The 20,103-nt window shown below is 38.4% G+C and overlaps 2 protein-coding genes across 2 annotated transcripts; one reads left to right on the forward strand and one right to left on the reverse strand.

Moving 5' to 3' along the window:
* Window positions 1-297: 297 nt before the first annotated feature.
* Window positions 298-11,924, forward strand: LOC112047563 (neuroglobin). Its single transcript, XM_024084706.2, has 3 exons — window positions 298-560; window positions 9,981-10,212; window positions 11,552-11,924. The coding sequence occupies exons 1-3, from the start codon at window positions 382-384 to the stop codon at window positions 11,690-11,692; spliced, it is 552 nt and encodes a 183-aa protein (XP_023940474.1). The 5' UTR covers window positions 298-381; the 3' UTR covers window positions 11,693-11,924.
* Window positions 11,925-16,492: 4,568 nt separating this feature from the next.
* Window positions 16,493-18,616, reverse strand: LOC112047549 (NADH-ubiquinone oxidoreductase 75 kDa subunit, mitochondrial-like). The gene has a single exon (XM_024084689.2). It carries the CDS (start codon window positions 18,614-18,616, stop codon window positions 16,493-16,495), a length of 2,124 nt encoding a protein of 707 aa, XP_023940457.2.
* Window positions 18,617-20,103: the final 1,487 nt, after the last annotated feature.

Raw genomic sequence — 20,103 nt, forward strand, 5'->3', positions numbered from 1 at the left:
ACTGAACGTACTCTGGTCGCATTACTAGTCTTAATCCATTTTTTTATAGAAAACATTGCCTCTACTTATAATAATCGGCATAATTAATACTAATTAAAAATATATTCTTAAATATTCTTTGTTCAAAATTTACAATATAATTTAGTGGCAAATAAATCAAAGTGTTAACAGTGTAAATTAAACAGTCATACCACAATACAAATATAGTGTCACATATAAAACAATATATACCTAATACATAATATTTAGACCTAATCAATGATTTAGGCTAAAAAAAATATATATAGTGTAAATAGACAACGAACAAAATAAAAATAGTGTTTCTTAGCTTTGTGAGACAAAGAAGAATAGTTTATCTCTGGGATACATAGAAGAGTCGAAATGGGTTGCAAGTTATCTCAGCTCGCAGCCTCCGAGTTCTCACAAGACCCTCTAGACCGGCCGCCGCCCCCGGCCGACCCGCGGTCCCCCTTGACCCCAAAGCAACAGTACTGTATCATGGCATCTTGGAAAGGGATTTTCAGACAGATCGAGAAGACCGGGATTATTTTGTTTGTCAAGTAAGTACCTTAAGTCACCTCAATGACTATTGCACCGACTGTCGAAGGGTTAAGATTTTCTAGCGTTTGTATCGATTTTTAACCGACGAAAGACAGAGAGAAGATTAACAATACGACGTGTATATTTTTTTTATGTATTAACATCTGTAATTTTTTACTGAGTAGTCCGATTTCATATATTTTTTTTTCATTATTTGACGACCGTGTCACTGACGTGCATCCAAAGCTGTAAGTTGGATTCCTGTAAGTTCTTTTCCATGCCTGGATAGTTATAAATATATGATTTTTTTATTCTTTACTAGGCTAGCCCATGACTACAATCTCGCCTTATGGTAAGTGATAAGTAATGATGCAATCTAAGATTTAGACAGGCTAGCTTGTTAAGAGGAGGATGAAAATCCACACCCTTTCCGGTTTCTACACGACATCGTACCGGAACGCTAAATTGTTTGGAGGTACGTCTTTGCCGGTAGGGTGTAACTGGCCAGGCCCTGGCCAGCATTGCCCCGCCTATTGGGACTTCAACTTCGCAACTCGTTGAGCTATGTCGTATATGTACACTTTACATATTCCATAATTAATAATTTTCAACGTACGTATTTAACTAAATCTAAAGCCGTTCTTACGAAGTCAAGATAACAAAGGTATATTATTATTATTAATACAAAATTAAAAAAGTCATGCTCTAAGGGCGGGAAATCCCGGAAGTTGTCGATATAATAACTCACATCCGGCGAGACAGGAAGTCGTTCTACGTTACACTCTGTATAACAGAGATTGAGCTGTTTGTTTAAGCATTTTATTTTATGCAGGCTTTGCCAGAAATAATGGTTCAAATTATAATTGAACATAGTATATTAATTATATTTACGGAACAACCAGTACATAGATTTAATTACTTATCATTAGTTTTTAATAGAGACCTTATACGGTGTTTTTCGAAGGGTTGCCATTAAACTAAATGACTGGCGACTGTGTACATGATTTCTCATGGTATACAAAAATTAAGCATCGAAAGCTGGATCTCTTGAAACTAATTTTTTACCTTCCAAATCCACCACAGTCCTAACTCCATAATTACGAGTATCTATGGTATTCAGTTGGTACTATACTGGCATAGCTCAGCGAGTCGCGAAGCTGAAGTGGCAATGGGCAGGCCACATAGTTCGAAGAGACGATGGACGTTGGGGTCCCAAGGTGCTGGAATGGTGACCTCGCACCGGAAAGCACAGTGTTGGTCGATCTTCCACTAGGTGGACCGAAGAAATCAAGCAGGTTGCAGGGAGCCGCTGGATGCTGGCGGCTCGAGACCGTTTTGTTTCGAAGTTCATGCAAGAGGCCTATGTCCAGCAGTGGTGGTGGCAATGATGATGATGATGATGGTACTCACGATGTCCTACTTAAATATGGTAAAAGCAGTAACTAACAGACAGCTTTCATAAAATTAGGTAAATCTGACTACCGCAGGCTCACATTCAATTTCACCTGCTTAGTTTCTGTTCCGTGATGCACTTCATTGACGATCAATTATTCTCACGTTTCAGCAGCACCCACGACTATAACTGATCACTGCATAATGTATTGGTCACTGCGTGCATGACGGCTCGACTTATGAAACGTCTTCGCTGCCGTTTGCGCTGCAGAAACGTGAGAATAATTGACCGTCAATGGCTGACTTAAGAATACGGGGATAAAATATAGCCTATGACACTCACAAGTACGTGGTTATATAGCGGTAACGCTTCAGTCGATCGGTAGAGATTATTTATTTATTTATACTGTATTTGTACACCATAACTTAAGAAAAACAAATAATAAGGCATGAAAAAGTATAGCACAGAAGGCGGCCTTATCTTATTTCTTCCAGGCAACCTTGATTACCGCCTACAATAACACAAACTTTACCTCTTTTTAATAAGACTGAAATAACTTGTTGTAATATTTATTATCGCGTGAACAATAGAATAGTAACATTTTAACGTATTATCCTTTAAATAATACCTAAATTACACAAAACTTGTACTAGATTCCAGTGTGACAATAGGGCAAAGGTTTTCCCTAAGGCATGCCCTAAGGTCTTGTTCAATAGGCCGTTATATTTCGGCTAACAAAAGCAATCTAGTCGCACATATTTGGCGCGTTGTAAACTATAGTACATCTTTTAATGTATTTTTAACCGCGCGATTCAAAGATGGCGAAAGACGAAGCGATGTTTTGATGCCGTCGCTATTGGTCACGTATGCAGTACCTTCTAGCCGACGCCCGGGTATACGGGGATAAAATATAGCCTATGACACCTACAAATAACGTGGTTTTCTAGTGGTAAAAGAATTTTCAAAATCAGTTAAGTAGATCCGGAAATTACCGTTAACTCTTTTTATAATATTAGATATCGTTTTCACGGCATATCTCGTGGCAAGCATCCTAGGTCAACTGTTTGGATCATTAATAGTGGAATTCATAGTCGTAGTAGGGGCACCCTCAGAGGATCATTCAGCCGCTGAGTGTCGAATTTAACCTATATTTGTTTGAGAATTTGACACTCAGCGGTTGAATGATTCACTGGGGGTGCCCCTACAACCACTATGAATTCCACTGTAAGTCAGCTACTGACGATCAAATAAGCTCACATGGCTGCAGCGCTAACAGCTTGACAGCCGATAAAACTGATCGTGTGTTGGTCACAATGTGCATGTCATCACGCAGATCGCGCCCAACACACGGTCAGTTTTATCGGAAGTCAAGCCATTAGCGCTGCCGGCATGTTGGCTTATCGGATCGTGAGTGGCTAGCATTAGATGAAACGCAATTAATTCCTACGTTTGGACGATCCTAAGACCAAACGAATATTTATCAACGACCTGAATAGCTGTCTATTGGAGTTAAGTGTGTATTTTAGAAGCTTATTTATGTTAGCCGTGATTCCGCAATGGCCACAGACCTTTTTAATAATTCTTTCTGAAGGCTGACCTCACCGTCCGAAAGCCCCTGAGGATTCAAAATGGAACAAACATTGTAAAGCACTTGCGGAGTTTTTCGAATTAGGTATCTATTCGTTTACGTTGTTATATTTATTAGATATTTTAGACATTTATTTGAGTTTAGTGTTTAAAATTTATGAACAATTTTTTCAATAAAAAGGTTCTTGAGTTGAAGCCAACCTTTTTTTTTTTAATCTTCACTAGTTAGCCCTTAACTACAATCTCACCTGATGGTAAGTGATGATGCAGTCTAAGATGGAAGCGGGCTAACTTGTTAGGAGGAGGATGAAAAATCCACACCGCTTTCGGTTTCTACATGGCACCGAACCGGAACGCTAAATCGCTTGGCGGTACGTCTTTGCCAATAAAATGATTAATGATTATTTTAAGCTCTTGGCTGTTCTATTTTTGTTTTTCAACTAATTAACTGTTTACTGCGATGTCACCTGCATGTGTCATCCGGCGCCTAGCTACTGACAACCCTTAGTGGATGTCATACAGTAGGAAAAGTTGATTTGATGTTTATTTTAATATGTTCTTAATAAAGACCAAATTACTGAATAGGCCACTCTCTCAACCAAATTACATTACTCTCTCGTTATGATGAAATGATTTCTGATTTCTTTTTCACAATTACCGGGTAGAGTGTTTGACTGTTAGACAGTGGCGGATTAAAGGTCCAGAGCGCCCTAGGCAGTCACTTTATCGGCGCCCCTGTACATGGCTATCATAATAGTCATCATCATAAAACTAGTTGTTTTTGTAATTACGATGACGTTGTATAATCAAACCCTAGACTTTAGTAGACCAGGACCCACGCTAATGCGCAATTGAAATATGACGTTAAAAGTGTGAATTAATCAAGAGGGACGACAGAACGAATATCGAAATTCATAATTCCTCTCTGCTCTGGGAAATAGGCCTTTATGTATGTTGACAGATTAAAAATAAATAAATAAATATACTTAAACAATACACATCACTTTCTAGCCCCAAAGTAAGCATACAGAGTAGCTTGTGTTATGGGTACTAAGATAGTTGATATTATAATATTCATATACAATTATATACTACATATATAAATACTTATATAATGTATAAATACACACAAACACTGGAAAACACCCATGCTCATCACACAAATATTTTCCAGTTGTGGGAATCGAACCCACGGCCGTGGATGCAGAAAGCAGGGTCACTACCCACTGCGCCACGCGGCCGTCAAATTATGGTGTGTTATGAATATATCACTAGTGATTTAGATTATAGATCAGCATTTACTTATTAATCGTCGATATGTTATTTTCATTATTTATTTAGAAATTCTGAACTCGCGCGCCCCTTGTAACTACACGCCCTAGGCACGTGCCTAGTTTGCCTTACGGATAATCCGCCTCTGCTGTTAGAGTTGTAATAGTCTAAACTGTCATTGAAAGGTATTGCAAAATCTTTATTTTTATCTTGACGAAAATGACATCCCTGCTCCTGAATTCTGTAAAGTTTCAGCGATGTGACATCGCTCATTTCCATTTTCCATAAAGCTAATTCTAATAAGACTTGTTACAGGCGAATAGACGATGACATCGACCAGTATAAAATTGCGGAATCACACCCTTGATTATGTAATTAAACCCTGTGTTAATGTGGACGCAAATGCAAACAGAGCACGGGCAAGTTGGAGGCTGTTGATATATCGCTCGCTTGTTGTGAGAGACGGTCGCTTGGAGATTTACGAGCGCTGTGCCACAAACTGTGTCCTACATCTGTGCTCTTAATTGTGTTCTAATTCTAAAACATACCACACATGCACATTGTTACAAGTAACAAGAGGAAGAAAATTACGAAACTAGTATAGTATTTGTGTCGGTATTTATCGATTCAAATGACGGAAATATCGTTGGAAATAAAAAAAACATACCTACAGTAGAACGTAGAACCTCCTCCTTTTTGGAAGACGATTAAAAAAATACTAAGATGTTTTAAATAACAAGATACCGAAGACGGTTATGGACCTGTTAATGCATAAGTTCTGGCAAAGTGTTATAAAACATTTACTAAGTCGAGTTTACTATACAATTGATGAATTTCCTAAAAGATAAAGATACTTCACAACGTTATCCCTGATGAACAAGGTTAATAATAGATTTTATTTAACTAGGCCGAAAGTAATCTTAACTAGTGTTATTATTATCAGTAATAAAAATTGATGCCCGTAAGAAGACTATACCTTCAAAACAGATATGCACAAAGTTTTCAACTACGGTATGCATTGTAGAAAATGGAAATTTCTTTACCAATACAGCTTCGAAATTTCCTTAGAGTAGGCAATGCATTTTTGCCTCTATGAAGTGCACGCCATTGTACTACAAAACCATCCAGTTCAAACAAACACACAAAGGCTGCTAAATCATAACCCTAGGTGTGGGTAAATATAAAGACGCTGAGATTTACGATATGCACAGCTTCTGGTTGTGACCTACATACAGCCTGCCCGCCTGCCTACATATATCTATCGAAAGAGATTAAGTAAGATTAAGAAGACTTGGCCTAATCCCTCTCATTCGGAGAGGAGACCCCAGCTCAACAGTGAGCCGAATATAGCTTGATAACGATGATGAATGTTAAATAATCTTTTACAAACACCACGAAACCATATAGGTGTTAAATAAATAAAACCTTTTTTTTATAATTATTATTATTTACAAATTAGCCCTTGACTACAATCTCACCTGATTTTTTTTTTTTATTCTTTACAAGTTAGCCCTTGACTACAATCTCACCTGATGGTAAGTGATGATGCAGTCTAAGATGGAAGCGGGCTAATTTGTTAGGAGAAGGATGAAAATCCACACCCCTTTTTGGTTTCTACACGACATCGTACCGGAACGCTAAAACGCTTGGCAGTACGTCTTTGCCGGTAGGGTGGTAACTAGCCACGGCCGAAGCCTCCCACCAGCCAAATTTAAAGTAAGATTAAGAAGACTTGGCCTAATCCCTCTCATTCTGAGAGCAGACCCCAGCTCAACAGTGAGCCGAATATGGCTTGATAACGATGATGATAATGATTGCTAAATATTATTTTACAAACACCACGAAACCATTTGGGTGTTAAATAAATAAAACCTTTAGTTCTACTCTATTTCTATCTCTTTCTAAATACTCAAAAACGAATAAAGCTGTCCCTCTCGAGATTGAATTCAAGGATGGCCCTGTAAAGTTGTGATAACCCTTCCAATTGTGTAACGTTTCATAAATAACCCTTCGCACACATCTCGAGTCCCCGTGGACCGTTTGGGACGGGAGTGAAGTGGTGCCGGAGTTTGTGACGGGTTAACTTAACATTACTTGGAAACAAGTTTGTATAATTAATTTCATTATCAGCCTAAGGACGTCCACTGCTGGACTTAGGTCTCTTGTATAGACTTCAAAATTCCCAAGCTTATGTTTAGTAGGTATAGACGGATGCAATCTTTATGACGTCTTTGAAATAAGGTGCGGATGTCAGTATTATTTTTTATTTTTTTCATGTTAGCCATTGACTACAATTTCACCTAATGGTAAGTGTTAATGCAATCTAAGATGGAAGCGGGCTAACTTCTTCGGAGGAGAATGAAAATACAGACCCCTTTGCGGTTTCTACAAGACATCGTTCCGGAAATCTAAATCGCTTGGTGGTACGTGTGGTACTTTTTTCTGGTAACTAGCCACGGCCGAAGCCTCCCACCAGCCAGACATGGACCAATTAAAAAAACTACAATCATCTCAGCCGGATATCGAACCCAAGACTTCAGTCTTGTAAACCACTGCGCCACGAAGGCCAAAACATGCAGTCCCTACGCGCAGGTCATACAAAAACCAAGACAACTTCGGGTAGGTGAGAAGCGCGTGGGGTGATGCCCTGCCACCGCGCACCTGCGTAACCGAGGATACCTAAACTCTTGTATTGCGCAGCTTAACGTTCGGAAACGTTATAAAGATTGCATCCGACTATAGCTTTAGTTTAAACTATCACTAACAGATGTTGGACTGAAGGCTTAACGTGCTCTGCGAGGCACCGGGGCTTTACACCCCCTAATCCCCTACTGCGAGCTTTAACTGAGAATTACGTTCTTTACCTATGAAAGATCTACAACGAGATACGTTTACATAGATGAAAATATACCTACTTAGAGAAAATGATAAAATTCTATTTTATTTTCGTTTAAAAAATCCTTGCAAATACTAATATCCAACCTATCTTTACCGTGCCGTGATAACCCAGTGGACATGACCTCTGCCTTCGATTCGCAGGGCGTAGGTTCAAATGCACCTCAACGTTTCAGTTATTTTTATTTTAAGAAAAAAACCGTGATAGCCTAGTGGACCTTTGCCTCCGATTCCGGAGTGTGTGGGTTCGAATCCGGTCCGGGGCATGCACCTCCAACTTTTCAGTTGTGTGCATTTTATGAAATTAAATATCACGTGTCTCAAACGGTGAAGGAAAAGAAACGCGAGGAAACATATTGTGGTGGACTATTAGCCTGACCCTTCTTATTCTGAGAATTATGGACTGTTAACACAGAACGCTAAAGCTAATGCTAGTTATTAATGATGACGCGGTTTACAAAAAAAGCACAGGCCGTGAATATAATACCTCCGAGTATATTGTGGGGATCTTCTGTGTACCGACAGATTTATTATGCCAAGGACAAGGCTCGGTGGAATTGGGTCAAGTCGAATGTCAAGAATGATTAAATCCAGCCTAATTCCAGTCGTCGAGGAGATCCCTACATAATTCACGTTATTAAGGAGCGAAGGGCAACTTTTCGCCTTAATATCTGTCGCTAAGTTACAATATTAAAATGTTCTTACTTTTTCTCTTGAAAATCTATTCATCTATTCCTAAACACATGAATAAAATTGAAGTGTTTGTCTATGATTTCAATTAACTGTGTTTTTTCAATTGCTAGGCACTTGGAAAGGCTATTTTATAGCTAAAGCTTTTTTGAAATTTTTGTAAGTCTGTCTACGTCTGTCTGCCTTTCTGTTTGTCCGGCTTAATCGATGGAATGGCTGAACCAATATCGAAAGGACATTCACTGGAAAATAGAGTAAGTTATGGAGCAACACATAGGCCTCCGTGGCGCAGTGGATATGCGCGTTGGACTTACAAGGTGGAGGTCCTGGGATCGATCCCCGGCTGGATCGATTGAGGTTTTTAAATTGGTCCAGTCTGGTGTAGAAACCGAAAGGCGGTGTGGATTTTCATCCTCCTCCTAACAAGTTAGCCCGCTTCCATCTTAGATTGCATCATCACTTACCATCAGGTGAGATTGTAGCCAAGGGCTAACTAGTAAAGAATAAAAAAAACTACAATGTCTGTTTTTTAGATACCTTCTAGGTATTTTAAAACCAGTGTTTTTCTATAGAATATTGATTGCTCAATTATTATTTCGGCTACCGAATGAGGCAGTTACTCGGTACGTACTACAAATTCAATAGAAATAGCCAGTATTGAGCGCGCCTGATTTTGCTTGACTGCACTGCTCGCTGCAACCGCAGTTTGAATTGATTCCACCGCAGAAACTAGATCACATCTGCTTGGAAGTAAACGGACGGGAGATTAAAGGCTTACACTAAGTGAGTCTGTGAAAAGTACAGAAATCCTCCAGTGGAATGTACCTTCTTTTATAATAAAATACTCTTGGTCCTTGCAGTCTTCAAATTGCGAATGCAGATAAATTTTTCTATGGCAGAAATGCTTGGAGGCATTATAATTTTTATGATATGAGTAATTTGTTAGTCACTAATTATGATAATATTAATATTGTAAATGATTATTTAAAAATATATAGCACTTCTCCCGGTTCTTTTTAGTAAAATGTTTATGAAGTTTTACTTGAAGTTATACCGAAATAAATTTTGAATTTGAGTCGGTGTAAAATATTTTTACCCACCTAACCTAATGTCAGCCACTGACGATCAAGTAAGCTCACATGCCTGCCTGCGTGTGTTGGTCGCGATATGCATTAATTCTATCATGGCGATCGCGAAGAATACATGATCAGTTTTGTCGGCTGTCAAGCCGTTAGCGCGTATATGGGCTTATCGGATGGTGAGAGACTAGCATTACACAAATTATTCGCACATTTGAAGAGTTATATTAAATAACTAGCTGACGTCGAGCGGTTTCACCCGCGTGGTTTCCATTCCCGTAGGAGCTCGGGAATAATATGTTTCCTATAGCCTTCCTCGATAAATAGGCTATCTGGCTATCTAACACTAAAAGAATACTTAAAAATCGGACCAGTAGTTCCTGAGATTAGCGCGTTCAAACAAACAAACTCTTCAGCTTTATAATATTAGTATAGATGTAACAAACAGGTATAGTTTTGCTATCATTGAAAAACAGATTTCGTTTCGTTTAAAAATATATAATATTAATCTTCAATGATTTCAGATTATTCGAGGAAAACGAAGAGCTTCTCCACCTGTTCGAGGACTTCCGTGAGCTTCGCACGAAGGAAGCCATCGTGAACTCCGCCGAGCTGGCCGAGCACGCTACGAAGGTCATGCACACGTTGGACGAGGGCATCAAAGGGCTCGCCGACATGGACTCGTTCTTCGCGTACGTGAGACATGTCGGTGGCACCCATCGACAGGTTCCCGGCTTTAAGGCTGAGAATTTTATGGTAACTAACCCATCTATTAACTCAAAGTAACAAACATAGGTAATACCAATTTATTTAGTAGACTAAGCCACAAAGTTGATGCACAAGGTCTTTCTTCGCATACGAGCCTCATGCTAATGGAACTCATAATCCCATGGCAACCCATCAATTATTATCTCAATTTAGAAACAAATAGTTGCAATTTATCTTGCTGACTATACCAAGAAGGTATGCGCGTAACGAGTACACCAATGTTGACAAGTTCCTGACAAGGTTGAGGATTTGATTATAAGTAACCATTCATTGAATTTACTAATTATGAAAAACCAAACATAAACATAACTAACCCATCTATCAATTTATTACAGGTAAAATATTTTTTTAAGTTTACATTACCAAGGGTAATCAACACATAGGATATATCAAGAAGTTCCCGGCAAACTCCTTGATTTAAATAAGTTAAAATAATTTAATTCAATTAGGCTTCATTCAAAAGTGCTTGTACACTTTTGAAACGTAAGGTAATGCCACTTAGATAGTGATGAACAATTTATTCTATTTAGAAAACTGCTACCTTGTTGTAACTGATTCCCATCAGAACCTACATATGCCCTAGCCATGGCGGAAGGCATACCTACTAGGACTAGCACCTAGGGGTGATGGTTCGATCCTCGCCCTGTTGGTCTGTTGTCGTTCCCACTCCTAACATAGTCTTTCGTACAGGGGTAGTACAGGGAATTTTGGTTACATTTTAAGTATTATTAAAAAAAATTTGAAATTTTGAAGTCCTAAATCGAAGCATAAATTCTCGGAATTTAACCCCAGTTTTGTCGTTATTAAGCAAGACAACAATTGCGCTTTTATTCTGGATTCTATCTTAAATATCAACTAGCGGACGCCCGCGACTTCGCACTCGTGAAAGACTGTTTTTCAATTTTCGGGTTAAAAAGCCTATATGTTGCTCCACTCGTCTATCGTCCAGTGATAGTCCCATCAAAATCGGTTCATCCGGTCCAGATATTAGCCTGGACAAACAGAAAGATAGACAGATAAAAATTAAAAAAAATATTGATTATGTTTTAGTGTCGTGTAAATAGCTATAAACACAGCTATATTGAAATCCCAGCAATACACTTTTATTTATATTGTCTACTAACTGCAGCCGCGCGGTTTTATCCGCGTGGTTCCCGTTCCCGTAGGAATACAGGGATAAATGGGCTATCTAACACAGAAAGAATTTTTCAAATCGAACCAGTAGTTCCTAAGATTAGCGCGTTCAATCAAACAAACAAACAAACTCTTTAGTTTTATATTATCACTAAAGATGTATTAAGAGAAAAAATTTACTTTTTTTTTTCAGAAAATCGAGCAGCCTTTCTTGGAGGCGGCCAAAACAACTCTTGGAGAGAGATACACGCCAAACATTGAGAACATCTACAAAATGACCATCCGATTCATTTTAGAAAATCTCGTCAAAGGCTACGAAGAAGAATACGAGTAAACAACTAAACAATAGTTCGAAACAATAATGTTTATTATGTTTGTTATATTGGGTGTATGATATTGAGTTAAAAACCATCATACCCTATACCATAAACCATATCATATTTGGTTCGTGCAGAAAAGAGTATCAAAATATTGAAATCATAACCCTAACCATGTTTTCACTTTCGCACCTTTGTGCCGCAAACTTGATGATCAACTGACCGTGTGTCGGGCTTTTGTTACTATCAAACCGTTGTCTAAAAACAAAACGAAATTCCAAGTAAAAACATTATTTGGATGTACGCCGACCAAAGCAGAAAACGTTATCAGCTGATGGACGTCCAATGCAGATCATAGGCCTCTTTTAGGGACTTCTAAACAAAAAAAATATTCACATTCAAAATAGTCTGAGTCAAAATATATCATCATCATCATCAGTTCTTCATACAACATATTATACTCTCCGATAATAAAACTACATCGGGTCGGGCACAGGTACATAGTTCACATCACTGGGTGATGGTGATAATATTTACGGGAACTTTTATGCCGGCCACAGCACGACGTAGCAGCCAAGGTCAATATGGCGGGGCTCATAGTTTCACTTGTATCGTGGTCTCATAAAACAAACAAGAAAAATTTCTTTTTTGAATAAAAAAAAACAGTTCTTTTACACCCCCATGCCTCTGACATTATCATTAACATCTGATAATATTGATAATATTGAAATAACTCCAACTTTTCAGTTGTGTGCATCTTAAGAAATTAAATATCACGTGTCTCAATCGTGAGGAAACCTGCATACCAGAGAGTTTTCTTAATTCTCTGCGTGTGTGAAGTCTGCCAATCCGCATTGAGCCAGCTTGGTGGACTATTGGACTAAACCCTCTCATTCTGAGAGGAGTCTCGAGCGCAGCAGAGAGCCGAATAAAGGGTTGATGATGATGATGATGAATATTGAAAGTAGAAGAGTAATATTACCATCCTAAGCTTTCCAACCCGTACATGAGCTGCTTATTTCTCTTCCCCTGTAATGCAAGCCACTCACCATCCGATAAGCCATGCCTGCAGCGCTAACGGCTTGACAGTCGATAAAACTGATCGATCAACTCACGATCAGTTTTATCGCACATAAAGCGCGATAGCGCTACAGGCATGTTAGCTTGCTTGATCGTCAGTGGCCGGACAACGATGAATAAAACTATAAAACCTACTTTACTAAACGCTAAACGTATTAAATGCTGTTACCGTGTTTACAATGTAGTGTAAATAATTTAAAGTACAGGTACGAGATAAATGTAGGTTTCCAAGTAAACAAAACAGTTTCATTTTAAATTTAAAAGCACCGCAAGTAAACTCTCTGGAAAGCTAGTTCGCCAAACTTTTAAAATATTTAAAACTCTGGCAGAGTATATTTACTTAAAAACTTAGTTTCACGGTAAACTGTTTATTTATAGTGGGTGTTTCAGCGAATCATAAACATAACGAGCATAATATGTAAATTAATGTTACTTGGCAAACGTAACCGTATCTACGTCGTAGCGGTTTAGTGGTAGCATAGTCAGTGGCGTGCACAAGGTTAGGGTATGCACTCTATGTACAATTTGGTTAAAAAATGGTAAAATCATTCCCCAATGCAAGTTTGTAATGATTCCTTAGGATAGGCAGAACTTTGTTGCATCTATGGAATTCACGCCACTGTATACTGTGCTACTACTAATACCTTCGTGGCTTTGACGGCCTCCGTGGCGCAGTGGTATGCGCGGTGGATTAACAAAACTGAGGTCCTGGGTTCGATTCCTGGCTGGGTTGATTGAGATTTTCTTAATTGGTCCTGGTCTGGCTGGTGGGAGGCTTCGGCCGTGGCTAGTTACCATTCTACCGATAAAGACGTACCACCAAGCGATTTAGCGTTCCGGTACGATGTCGTGTAGTAACCGGAAAGGGGTGTGGATTTTCATCCTCCTCCTAACAAGTTAGCCCACTTCCATCTTAGACTGCATCATCACTTACCATCAGGTGTGAATGAATAATGTGAATAGTCAAGAGCTAACTAACTAAATAATAAAAAAAAAAACCGCTCGTGCAATTTCATAAAGTCGAAGTCACTTCAAATATTGCGAGTGTGAATTAATAAGCGATTTTTAAATTTCTCTATTTATCGTCTGTGATACCACTGTACACCAAAGGTTCTCAACATTGACGATGAAGCTCTTTAAAGGGAGTTTGTGATTTTTCAGATAGTTCTGGATTTGTCAATAGGCAGAATAGAGGCTTAGGGCAGCAGATTTCAGAGGAAGCTCAATCGATTTCAGAGAATAAAAGTCAAACGAGTTCATTTCTTTCTTTAAACTCTGCTATGAGAAAGTCCTGTATAAATTGTAATTCTAGTTTTATTTACACTCTTTCTTAAAGAGTTATTCATTCGTTTACTTATTTTTTGTGCCATTCTCACTAAAAATAAAAAATATAACCTACATTGGGCGGTATAAAATAAACCCGGCGCTGCATCTAGATGAGGCTGTAGCAGACAGTGAAAAGTCTCAAAGACGTGAATAATAACATTGGGCGATGGACAAAATAAGGTTGAGAACCAATGTACTTACTACACGCTGAGATTTCCATACTGAACACAAAATTTGAAATTCGAATTATCCATAGCTCTACAGTATAATTTTACGTCGAATAGAATAGCTTTAAATCAGATTATTACATAGTCTATTCCGAGAACGTTATCTATTCTTCACTTTTTCATGCTTCGTGCGTTCAGTGAATGATATTCTACAAAGCCAAAGCTTTGATAATAATATTATCTCTTTCTAAAGCTTGTAACTGCTACGAATATACTGCAAATGAATAGAGGTTTAGCAGAGATTTTAATCTGGGCCTGTAGACATGACATAGATTCCCTATCTACAAACGCTAACTCTTCGACTATTAAAAAATGCCTGGAAATGACATTCAATACCGACAGATCACGTGATCAAGTTTTCGATCGAATCTGTCAATCCCATACTTTTTTTTAGTTTTTGAAGCGTTAGCGTTTGTAGAAAGAGAATCGATGTTCCACATGGCTACATGCCCAGGTGCTATGTGTGTAAAAATTAGATACGAGTAGCCGTCAAAGATTAATGTTCAGAACATTTTATATACGATTGCTGTCTTATTAGTATTAAAAACATTCTCGAAACAACTCAGTGTAGTCATTAATCCTGTACCACCGTAAATAATGATATCACCTAGTACCTACTCGTACCTACAGATTGGTCAATGGTCATCCGCTAGTAGGAGATACGAATAAAATAAAAAAAAATACCTCGATTCATTGCATTTTTACATATACAAGTTAGAAAAACAAAACTGAAAAAGTACTTATTTCTTTTTTTATTATAATTAGTGTTGTTCTATATAGTGCCAAATGCTTGATTAATGTATCAAATCAGATATATTTGTGTGTGTTTTATACGATTTTAAGTTAATAAAGGCTTATTGTTTGGATTATTTCTGTTTGTTTTCTTTGTACCTTTCATAAAGATCTATGCCTACTTACTTATCTATTTTTTTTTTAATTCAATGACAAGTTAACCCATGACTGTGATCCCATCAGATGATAAGTGAAGATCTCTATTCTACCCATATATATTCCATTGTAGTGGAACAATAAATCTCTTGGCGGTACAAATTTGCCGGTAGGGTGGTAAGTAGCCACAGCCGAAGCCTATTACCGGACTAGACCTTTGTTAATTTAGAAATTATAAAATCTTAACCCGTGCTGGGAATCAAACCAAGGTCTCTCTGGTGAGAGCCACAGCACTACCAACTGCGTCAATAAGAAGAGAGTTGTCACCAAAGATTTTTTACTATAGACATGTTACGTGCCTACTAAATCACCGCAAAAAGTGATCCGAATTTAGCTACACCACTGAGCGCACACATGCACAATTTTGTATTTACTTACATTATATATTATTTATGTAAGTATATATAGATTTTACTCTTCCTTAAACACACAACTTGGCATTGTAGACAAGATTTAGGTATTATTTGTTTTAATAACTTTCGTTGTTTACAATGCGACTAAATGAAATTAAGACAATTGGCCACTTTTGTCCGCCTCACTTTCGACGCGCTAGTGCCATATCTCTAGTATAAAATATCGTTTGTTGTCACTATTCTAAGGATAAGGTAAGCCAACTATGGAGTCAAACCCAATTACAACAGTCATGCACAGGTCAATGCTTATTAGTTATTAGATTGAATGCCGACAGATGTGGTTTAATATCGAATATGTGTGTAATACACATTGAAATTGGGGTCTAAAGGCAGCCACATACGTGATAGAAGAATATTTAGTTTTATTTAGACTATTGTTATATAAAGTTTGTGTGGTAATCTCTGGATCTACTTAACCGATTTGGACATTCTTCTACCACTAGAAAGCTACGTTATTTATAAGTTTCACAAGCTATATTTTATCCCCGTAATCTTACGGAAACGGGAACTACGTGGGTGAAACAGAGGGGTCAGCAAATATTTATCGACAATCTCTTTCGAATTTTCATTGGAAACTGTCACTATTATTTGTCTGTATATTTATTCTCCCTCATTTCCGAAACTGTTAAATGGATTTTCTTGCAATTTTCACAGGTTGGTACGGGTGGATTTAACTTATTTAGGAACAAAGTAAATTTTTGTCAGTCAGTTATAAGATCGGACGGAAACATGATTTGTGGTCTATCTAACTTATATTTTCAAATGTTAAATTAAATAAAAATGTACAAGTTTTATGATAAAAATAAGTATGTATTAAATTAAATTATATAACCGCATAAGCAGAACCCTCCAATGTGTCCACGGCTTTTCGCGCTTTCACCATCGTCGGAGAGTTACAAGACAACGTGTCCGAACAGTAGTAATCCTTCAAATTCTTCATCTGAATGTTCATCTGACCCTTTGCTGCAGAGGTGTCCTTCTTCATCATCTTGGGAATGTTCTCCGAGAAAAGCTTTTCCTGATATTTTCCCAAATGAACTAAATTTGGACTGATCTGCGACATTCTGAGGCAAATAGAATCAGTGTCGCTGTAGAATAAGCATACTTTAGCGTATTCCGCAATCGCTCTTATGATCTTCCAGTCGGAGCGAGCCTTCCCGGGTTGAGTGATAGCTGGATATGCGTATTGACTACGACATTCCATGTTCAAGTACGTTCCTCCAGCTTCTGTGTACGCGCTGCCAGGCAGAATAAGCGTAGCTACCTCAGCCCCTTTATCTCCTTGAAACCCTACATATATAACAGTGCACTCTTCCGGCGGTTCCCATTTGCAGAAGATGTCATCAGCACCAAGCGATAGAATGACTTGTGGAGTCGCACGTCTCACCGCATCCAAACCTCCCGGTTTCCATCCAGCCTCTAAAGCCCCAGCAAAACTCGCTTCTCTAGTCACAACGTTGACTACTGTCCAGTTTTTATCAATTTCACCTAAACTACTTGCAATTTTGTACGCCTCACTCATAATACCGACTGCGCTCAGAGTTTGTAATTGGTCAACCCCGACGAATATTAAAGGCCGTTTAGCGCCTTTCAAACAGGTCACTGCAGACGCTGAATCTTTTATATATTCAACGTGGTAATTATATTGACAGTTGGGCCCAATCGCGTAAATATCGCATTCATTGTGCGTATAGGCTTTTCTGATACGCGCATTTAATATCGGGGCTTCGAACCGAGGGTTTGTGCCAATAAGCAATATTTTATCGGCAGTTTCGACGTCTCTCATGTTGACATTGAGGGAATACGCAGCTCTGATATCGATGCCCGTGTTCGAGTACGACATACCTCTCTCTACGTAAGTATTATCGCAGCCGACTGCATTAAATAAATCTTTAGCGGCTACTAGCGTTTCTGCATTACAATACGGACCAGCTATAGCCATTAACCTGGGCGGACAAGTACATCTAATTAACTTAGCTGCTCTTTCTAATGCAACGTGCCATTCTATCGGACATAATCTATCTTCGAACCTGGACATCGGGGTAACAAGTCTTTGAACCTCGAGCGCGTCAAAAGCCCACCGACCCTTATCAGAGAGCCATTCTTGATTAATTTCGTCGTTTTCACGGGGTAGAATCCGCAGTAATCTATTAAATCTAAAGTTCAATACAATGTTAGTACCCGTAGCGTCTGTACAATCGATGGAATCGATTCGTCCAAGCTCCCAGGGTCTAGCTTTAAACATATACGGTTTGTTCGTTAGAGCTCCAACAGGACATAAATCTATAATGTTCCCAGACAGCTCGGAGAGGAAAAATTTTTCTATGTAAGTACCTACCAACATTTCACCACCCCGCCCAGTGGAGCCTAAAACTTCCATGCCACAAACCTGTGAAGCAAATCGGATACACCGAGTGCAGTGAATGCATCGGGTCATTTCTGTTCGAATGAGTGGTCCAAGGTTTTTACTCTCCGATGCCCGTTTCCCTTGGAAATGTATATCAGTGAATCTAGTTCGATCATTACCGAATCTCATTGAGAGGTCTTGCAGGTCACATTCGCCGCCCTGATCGCAAATAGGACAGTCTAGCGGATGATCGGCTAGAATAAACTCCAAAACACCCTCCTGTGCTTTTAAAGTCATTTCTGAATTCGTTCGGATTTTCATGCCCTTGGAAACTGGTAGGGCGCAAGCTATCTGCGGTTTCCACATGCCCTCTATCTGTACGAGGCACATCCTACAATTTCCTGCTATGGACAATCTTTCGTGGTAACAAAATGAAGGGATCGTAACGCGTTCATGCCTCAAAGCTTGAAGGACAGTGAAGTAACTCGGCACAGTTATTGACTTACCGTTTATAAATACATTTGTTTGGCTCCCCTGTAACCGCTTTAGGGCTTTGTGTACAGCTTTACATTTCAGAAGCTTATTTATAATTCTCAACATTGTTTGTTCGCTTTGTGCCTTCTCAGAAGTTTTAATTTGTATTTACAAAGTGTCAAGGAATGTCAACGATGGACACTGAAATAAAGTGATGATATTTTGATAACGTCAAAAAGTTGTCGGGCAATTTATTTTCGTAATTGAGATTGATTTTTTTAAAAAAGGTTGAGTTTAAAGTCATAAAAGTGAACCGATTGAGGAAAAGTTAGTCAAGGCATATCTAAATTTTTAATGTTCATACTTGGACATACTTGGAGCTACCAAAACAATTTAAATCAGACGCGATGTAGTAAATCCCAAAATTCTCTCGTCGGTTCCCCAGCTACAACAAGTGTATGTCGTAACTAGGTATCAGTTATTTACTTAGTTACAGCCTCTTACTGCACATGAATGCTAACGGGAGTGGAAACGACTTAATAAAATCCGCCTGGTGGAAAAGTTCAGGCTGTTTTATTAAATTTGCGCCTACGTGTATCAATTTTGTAACGTCACGCCTTATTTACTTTGAGTCCGCTTCTCGAAATGAACTCGATAGCAAAACACTCGCGAATAAATGTCAGGAAATTAATAATAAAATTCCCATTTCTGCCTATTTAGCGATAGTCCATAGATTGGTATCGTGCCACATACATTATAATCTTTACTAATAATATAAAGCTGAAGAGTTTGTTTGTTTGAACGTGCTAATCTGGTCGGATTTAAGAAATTTTTTCAGTGTTAGATAGTCCATTTATCGAGAAAGCCTATGGGTTATATATTATCCCCGTATTCTCACGGGAACGGGAACCAAGCGAGTTAAATCAAGCAGTGTCAGCTAGGGTAAAGTTTGTGGTGTTGTAGCGTTAATCGCTGGATCTACTGAACCGATTTTGAAAATTAATTTACCACTAAAAATCCACTTTGGCATGGGTATAAATTTTAACCATGTTTAAAAAATGGTATAAAGGAAAAAATATTTTTGGAGTCCTTCCCTACATGTAAAGTGATTTTTGAAGATTTTTTTTTAATTATCCTCGCTTTACTGTGTGATAGTGATAGTGTGTATCGTTATGTATGTGTATCGGTATTTTTGCAATTAAAGTGTTCATTTAATCTACTTTGCGCGTGCCCTTTTTTTTATTTATTATCGCTTTTAGTAGTTCTGCCCACGTGATCTTTATAAAACATTTCCCTTCAACATAGATTCAAACCAAAAGCTCATAAAAATCCCTCTACAATAAAAACAGACGAAAATATACCACAAAAGGTTACTTCGAACAAAAAATCCACTTGAAATATTAAATATGTTGACCCAAAAACCATCCATGGTAGCGCTTTCACTTGTCGTTGAATATTATTTAATATTCCACGCGTGTCGGCTTTCTGGAGGACAGAAAAGCGATTTAGCGCTTCGCCTAAAACAGCGTTATTAGACTGTTGGTACTCCGGCATTCGTATTCCGAATGGAGATTCCTTGCAGCTTTCTTCATGTCGGTAGGTAAATATTTAAA

The sequence above is a fragment of the Bicyclus anynana genome, chromosome 16 (genome assembly GCF_947172395.1).
Source record: "Bicyclus anynana chromosome 16, ilBicAnyn1.1, whole genome shotgun sequence".
Lineage (NCBI taxonomy): Eukaryota > Metazoa > Arthropoda > Insecta > Lepidoptera > Nymphalidae > Bicyclus > Bicyclus anynana.

Excerpts from the sequence above, each read along its gene's own strand:
- LOC112047563 (XM_024084706.2), top strand. The coding sequence starts at position 382 with ATGGGTTGCAAGTTATCTCAGCTCGCAGCCTCCGAGTTCTCACAAGAC. Across the intron at positions 561-9,980 it reads GGGATTATTTTGTTTGTCAA|ATTATTCGAGGAAAACGAAG; the intron begins GTAAGTACCTTA and ends CAATGATTTCAG. Across the intron at positions 10,213-11,551 it reads TTAAGGCTGAGAATTTTATG|AAAATCGAGCAGCCTTTCTT; the intron begins GTAACTAACCCA and ends TTTTTTTTTCAG.
- LOC112047549 (XM_024084689.2), bottom strand. The coding sequence starts at position 18,616 with ATGTTGAGAATTATAAATAAGCTTCTGAAATGTAAAGCTGTACACAAA.